Raw genomic sequence first — 7,423 nt, 5'->3', positions numbered from 1 at the left:
GTATCTGATGAAAATTATTTCAACACCCCTTTCAAGTTATTGAGTTTATGTGCAAAAACAAATCTCCATAAAGACACAGTTTGACTAATTTGGTGTGGAGGAATGTGAGTGGCCTATACAGAGCCTTGGCCTTATGGTGAATTGAAACACCAATTGCGAGCCAGGTCTTTTTATACCTGACCTCCAAAATAGCTCTTTTTACTAAATGGGCTCAAATGTCTACAGACACACTCCAACTCTTGTGAAAAGTCCTCCCAGAAGAGTGAAGGTTGTTATAACCGCAAAGGGGGTTCATGTGATAGTAGATCTTTTTCCCTCTGTAGAATTAAATGCATCTCACCACAAAATGTAGATTTTTCTCCTACAAGAACCAACGCCAGGCAGAATATTACGTGTGAATTGAAGAATTCATATTTAACCTTTGAAAAGTGACACCATCTCTTCCGATACCGAGGACTGATTAAATTATATTATTGAGATGTCTGAACCACACTGGCCTCTGTACGGGGAGAAACACAAACCAAGTTAAGCTGTGTCTTCAGGAAAAGAACCTGCCATGGCTTTAAAAACTTTTATCCTATAAAGTCATATGTAAAGGATAAGTTCACCTTAAGCATCACCTTTTCTTTAAAATTTGCATTATTATTATACAGTATTTATATGGCGCCAACAGTTTGCGCAGTACTTTACAATATAAGGAAGACATTACAATCACAATACAATTCAAAACAAGATGCGAAGGAGTGCCCTGCCCGCGAGGGCTTACAATCTAAAATGATTCAAGCCTAGAAAGTATTGCAATGGTGATCATTTGATCATAGCTGCAAAGCTCAGGCTTCTGTTCATTTTCAAACTGTCAGAGCTCATACGATGGTACGGAGTTTCAGTTAAGAGAGATAGGGGGTGAAGGATAGCTGGATATCAAACTGCATTCAATCACCTCATATGTCGTCCAGCCGTCCTCCCTCTAGGTAAATGCGTGAATATGGGCAGCTCTACCTAGAGGGAGGCCGGAAATATAAGGATTGCTGGAATACACAAAGGTGGCCAGGAACTCATGGAAGTCCCACATGTACAGGAACAGAGGTGGGATTTATGGAATGTTTATCTCACTTTTAAGTCAAATCTAACTTTCAGGTGGCCTGGCTAAAATATCACTTTTGGGTGAACTTTTTGTGTGGTTTTTAGTGTACCATATTACTATCCTTTTTAAATGGGATATAGTTTGATACAATTTAGAATTTTAATTGGTTTAGTTATCACATGAGCAGGAATAATGGGAAAAAGGTGTATACATTTTTATTGGTTCAGTTATCATGCGGGTAGGTGTAATTTTATATACACGTTTATATTTCTTTCACTGCGTTTTTGAACTGAAACCAAAACTTTTGGATAGTTTTGGTTAGAGTAAGGAGAGAATAACCCATGTCAGCTTTTTTTTGCCATCGATGCCCATTCAGTTCGTGTCCAATAGCCACAACAGGAAGCGAGAGGAAATCCCTTGTGTTCATGAGGTTGACCAGAAGATTTCCTGTCTATTCCTGTTCTGATGACAACCCAAAATGTTTCCTTTATTTTCACTTTCAGCCATAACAGTCACCAGAACAAATAGAGAGGGTGAATCTCCCTACTCTCCCAATTAAAACCTGACAGGTATTCTAATCCCTCTCCACTCCATCCAAAGAAAAAAAAAAGTTTGGACTTTAGTTGTACTTTAAAGCTTTAAGAAATTACAGGAAAACTAAAGCCAAAACCTTTTTTTAGTTGTGTATACAGTGGGGCAGAGTTAAAATGTCTGTCCTGCCTTTTATGTTGTCTGTGTCCCCAGTGAGGAGATTAATATTCACGTCCTTTCCTGCTGACACCATAAATGTAAGCAGAGACCAAACTTTTACAGTTGACTCCAGAACAAGAATAGAGGGGAAATCTTGCAGTGGGGACAACTGTCAAAAGTGAAAAATTCCCCTCAAATTGGGGATATTTCCTCTTTCTTTGTACTGTTTCTTTGGGACAGTAAATGTAAGTAAATCTCCCCCAACATGGACCCAGGCATCGGTGAAAAGCTGACAAAGCTCGCAACCCTTCCTCACTCTATCCAAGAATCAAAAAGGAAACATTTTAGATGGAGTACTACTTTAGGACCTCTATGGCTAATAACTGTTGATGTTCATTTGCACAATTTGCTGTTGTTACTTTGCACACAAACCATCTTTTATATCAATAATTACTATGATGAAGGTTTGTTTCAGTGTGTATACAGGCTAGAGGACCCACCGGATGGTAACTATATGACATTGCTGTCAAATCTTAATCACAAGTCAGGAATTGAGTATCACAATCAGGTGCACTTTACCATTTATATCACACAGAATTAAGCCTGCAGCATTTTCCCTCCTTGTCTATTCAGCATTTAAGCATTGATGATGTAGGAGGACTGAATGTCATGTTTCATATTTTTGTCTCGCGTGTGCTATAAAGGACCTGTCTCCTCAGATGACTTTGTTCTCACTGTCACGCGGGCCTTCACTCTGCGGTGTCATGAAAAGAGACAGCTTAGCTCAGTTGGATTTATAATTTTGACAGCCTATTTCCAAATGATAAGATTCCCCCATCTGTCTGGGCATGTTATACAAGGCATCATTTCAGTTATGATACCTAAAGACATGCACTCCTCCCTGTCCTGCCACTGAGCAGGGAAACCTGAGTTGACATTTTCGACTTTCTCTATATAGTTATCACAATCTCTCTTGAAATGCAAAAAAGGCAAATGAGTTTGTTCCAGCTTATACCAGGTCTGGGTGCTATGTCATCATGTGCTGGTCTGTGAACGCTGTGACCATTCATTTAATGGTAGTGTAGTAGTATGAGGTATAAATCATATAGTGAAAAAGAGCAAATCCGGGTGGTGCAGAAAGGGACACTATAAAAGTGTCATTTAGTTAACAATATACATACAGTATGTGGCAGCGACACCCTCAATATCTACCGCTGCCATCAGAATGTGACGTTTGTACTCATATAGATCTCATATAGCCATACACCTATAGATTATATCTGCAGATTTTCTATGGTCAGATAGAAAAAGTGCAACAGATTCCTCCATCTTCGCTAAACTGTGGGGATGGAGGAATCTCCCACTGGGCCAAGCTTCAGTATCTTGCTAGCCGGCCCCGCTGGCTGTCAAAATCCCTGAACAATCTGATTGGATGCAGGCCTTGTTCAGGTATTTTGACAGCCAGTGGGGCCGACTAGCAAGATACTGAAGCTTGGCCCAGCGGGAGATTTGTCCATCCACACAGTTAGCGTAGATGGAGGAATCTGTTGCACTTTTTCCATCTGACCATAGAAAATCTGCAGATATAATCTATAGGTGTATGGCTATATGAGATCTATATGAGTACAAACGTCACATTCTGATGGCAGCGGTAGATATTGAGGGTGTCGCTGCCACATACTGTATGTATATTGTCAACTAAATTACACTTTTGTAGTGTCCCTTTCTGCACCATCCGGATTTGCTCTTTTTCACTATATGATTTATACCTCATACTACTACACTACAAAGGGACAATAGCTGCTACCATGTGTTTTAATGGAAACCTACACCATGCACAGACTCTGCTGTAACAATTCTGAACCTAAGAAATGTCTGTGATAGACGAAAGTCTCACCAGACAGGAATGTAACAGAGTTTAAAATATCGTAGCCTTCTTTACAGAAGCTAAGGCATCACTATTTCCAAATAGCCATGTTTTACAGCCTGACAATCAACATATTCTTACTCAAAATAAAACCAAGATTTGATAGAGACCAAACACAAATTAAATTAGACTCGAAAATCCCATAGGAGATGTAAGGTTCTCATTCTGCCTGCTGTAGATAATAGTATAGACATGCCTGGTATCAAAATGATTGTTATTATCTGATACATAAGTGTAGCCATGTTCTATAAATATATATATATAGATTTATATTATATATTATTATACAGGATTTATATAGCGCCAACAGCTTGTGCAGCACTTTACAAAATTGAGGGTAACAATACAATTTCAGTACAGAAGGTAGGAGGGCCCTGCTCATGAGAGCTTACAATCTATTAGGAGGGGCAAGTGATACAAAAGGTAATAATTGTGTGGGATGATTTAATAAAATAATTGAAAGTACTGTTATATTGAGGTGGAATAGGCCTCTCTGAAGAAATGAGTTTTCAAGGATCGCCTAAAGGTGGACAAGGTAGGAGATAAGCAGACTGGTCAGGTTAGGGTGTTCCAGAGAATAGGAGACACTCTGGAAAAGTCCTGGAGGCGAGCATGTGAGGAGGTGACAAGAGAGCTGGGGAGCAGGAGGTCTTGGGAAGAGCGAAGGGGTCGGTTTGGGTGATATTTTGAGATGAGGTGGGTGATGTAGGTTGGGGCGGAGTGGTAGGTGGCTTTGTAGGTTATTATTAGTATTTGATTTTTATATGTTGTGGAATTGGGAGCCAGTGGAGTGATTGGCAGAGGGGAGTGGCGGACACTGATTGGTTGGTAAGGTGGATGAATCTGGCAGCAGCGTTGATAATGGACTGAAGGGGGGATAACCTGCTGAGTGGTAGGCCAACAAGGGGGGAGCTGCAGTAGTCAAGGCAAGCTATCGCAAGAGAGTGAATTAGAAGCTTTGCGCTATCATTTGTTTAGAAGGGACGAATTTTGGAAATGTTACGAAGGTTAAGTCGGCAAGATTTGGATAGTGATTGGATGTGGGGCTGAAAGGAGAGCTCAGAGTCAAGGATTACTGCAAGCACCCTGGCTTGATGGGAGGGGCTAATTGTGGTGCTGTTGATTATGATGGAGAAGTCAGGGGAGGGGACACAGACAGGAGGAAATATTTTAAGCTCAGTTTTGGACAGATTTAGTTTGAGGAAGCGGTGTGACATCCATGTCGATAGGTCAATGAGCTGAGGGGTAGAGAGTTATATTTGGGTGTGGTCAGCATAGAGATGGTAACGGAAGCCATGGGAGGTTATCAACTGACCCACAGAGGAGTGTAGATCTATATAAATATATTTCTATTATAGCTGGAGTTACAAAATCATTAAATGTAACCTATCACTGTGTAATGCCAAAACCAGACTCGCAGATATGTATTGGGGAATCACATACCAGCCAAGCATTTTACAATATGATTTTATTTGATGACTTTGGCTTCATGAAGGTTTTAATCAAATATAAAATAAAACAAGATGAGGAATAAAACCAGAGCAGACAGAATCTGGCACAGTTGCACATGACAACCAGTCAGCCTCTACATTTCATTTTAAAAACTTAAGTGAACAAACTGAAAAGAGAAGCTGATTGGTTGCTCCAGATTCTGTCTGCTCTAGTTTTGATAAATTCGCCCCAATGTATTTCAAGCAGCTGTGATAAATGTCTTTACAATTAAAATGTTGGTAGAATTTGTTCTCATGCCTTGTGCTTCTTTTCAGCATCCACAATGGAGTGATATCCGTGTTTCAGAAGAAAGGCCTTCAGGATCATGAACTCTACAACCTCAATGAAGGTGTCCGGTGAGTGAGGAGCTTATGAATACTAAACTGTACTACAATACTTTATGGGATAACATCAGGGGAGGAATGAGAACCATTGGCCTAGGGGCAAATACAACAAAGTGGCCCTTTTCACGGAAGAGACAAATTTCTACAGGCTAAAGAAAGTGTACCACCCAAAGTGTTCCATGGCACCTCATGGATTGATAGGCAAAGTGAAAGGTGGGTGTTCCTAACGGACATAGTTCATTGTGACACACCTTTTCACATCTTTCACCGTCTTCTTTCTTTGCAGCTCTTGGCATTTAGTCATGTGACTTCTTAGTGCCACAAAGAAAGTGGAAGTCTCTATAATCACAGGTCTCAACAAGAAGCAGGTAGCTAGCCATAACAGGCAACTAACATACAGTGCTGTCCCTAGACATCTCGCCGCCTGGGGAAAGGGTGCTTTTGATGCATGTCCTGGGGAAGGGGGGAATGTGGTGCAGGGTGTCCCACCCAGGTCACTGCCAGGAGCTGGACGCCCCTTTACTTGACCCAAGCGATGGGTCATCTCAGGCTGCCTTATTATAGGGACGATCCTTCTAACGTAACCTCTATTGTTATATACATAGGGAAAGGGTAGCATATACAGACATTTTAGATTAATAATATTAAGTTTACCCATATGTAAATTTTGAAATGACTTTTACATTTTTTCTTGTCTGCTGTTTGCATATAATTTCATAATCACATTTCAAATGCATTGGCTATGAGGATGTTAGGTAGTGCAACCAGCACCCTTGCTAAATGACTTTGAGAGAGAACATCCAGTACAGGATAAGCTACTCAGAGAGTGCAATGTGTATCGTTAATTATTGTAGAGTTAAGCTTATTCATAGATTTGCTTTACAAGGAAATGTGTCATAAGAGGAACAGAAGTTGTCCTTGCTGACCTCTTCTTTTGCTGATTGCCTAGCTGTTCTGTCAATTCTCTTGCTTCAATACATTGAGTCACTAATCTGGAACAAGAATGCAGATAAGGACTTCTGAAATTTGTTTTGTTCAGTATTTTCTGGTGTGTGGGGCCCATTCACATCAGTGTGTTACTGCAACGCATGCACTATGGTGGGGTGCGTTGTGGTGCCATGTATTTTGAATAGAACTTCAACGATTTGTTATAGTAGCAACCAAGGTATCTGCACTGCAGCTACCACAACATCCTGTGCATTGGGGAGCATTGCAAAAAATGTCAGGTACAATTTTGGGGCTTCTGCGGTGTATTGGCTGACCATTCATAATGAATAGGTAGCCTTGACACAACAAACAACATAACCTCTATAACCTACATAACCCTATGTACCTAAGAACAATGGTCACATTTACATTTAAACAGTATAAATAGTTCTTATATAGATGGCGGATTCCATCTGAGAATACCAGGACTCACAAAGGAGACAGGTCACTCTGGTATTTATACACAGCCATGACAAAGCCTCGGATAACGCTTTATTATGAAAATAATAAATACAATGACTAAGATCCCCAAACTGGAAACTGTAATGAAATCAGTTTTAAAGTATAAACATATAGAAAACGTTTGACAATGACTGTAAATCACACATTGTATCTTCCATCAGATAATAGATGAGAAAAGTATGTTTGTATTATGAGTCATGATATAGTCACATCATGATTTACAGACACATGTGACCAAGATCATTTCTCTTCATTGCATCAGTAAATACAGATGACATTTAAAGGAAATGTTTTTCAGCTTTGTGAAGGTAAGAAAAGTATAGATAGTCTGTTACTCTGTCTCTTTCTTCCTCCCCTTTTCCTCTCTCTAAAGCTAAGCTGGCCATACTCTATTTGAAGTTTGTCCGAATCCTGCTGACTCAGAGGAAATGTGGGTTA

At 40.1% G+C, this 7,423-nt stretch overlaps 1 protein-coding gene across 2 annotated transcripts in view; it reads left to right on the top strand.

The window, feature by feature from the left end:
* Positions 1-7,423, top strand: part of LOC108784611 (proline-rich protein 5-like) — a 120,943-nt gene that overhangs the window by 11,235 nt on the left and 102,285 nt on the right. For both annotated transcript variants that reach the window (XM_018553470.1, XM_018553471.1), the window contains exon 2: positions 5,468-5,548. In XM_018553470.1, the coding sequence (XP_018408972.1) occupies positions 5,468-5,548 (81 nt within the window). The remainder of the gene's footprint in view (positions 1-5,467; positions 5,549-7,423) is intronic.

This window comes from Nanorana parkeri, unplaced genomic scaffold (assembly GCF_000935625.1).
Source record: "Nanorana parkeri isolate BGI_ZX_2015 unplaced genomic scaffold, ASM93562v1 scaffold120, whole genome shotgun sequence".
Classification (NCBI taxonomy): Eukaryota; Metazoa; Chordata; class Amphibia; order Anura; family Dicroglossidae; genus Nanorana; species Nanorana parkeri.
This window is presented reverse-complemented; position numbering and strand designations above follow the sequence as displayed.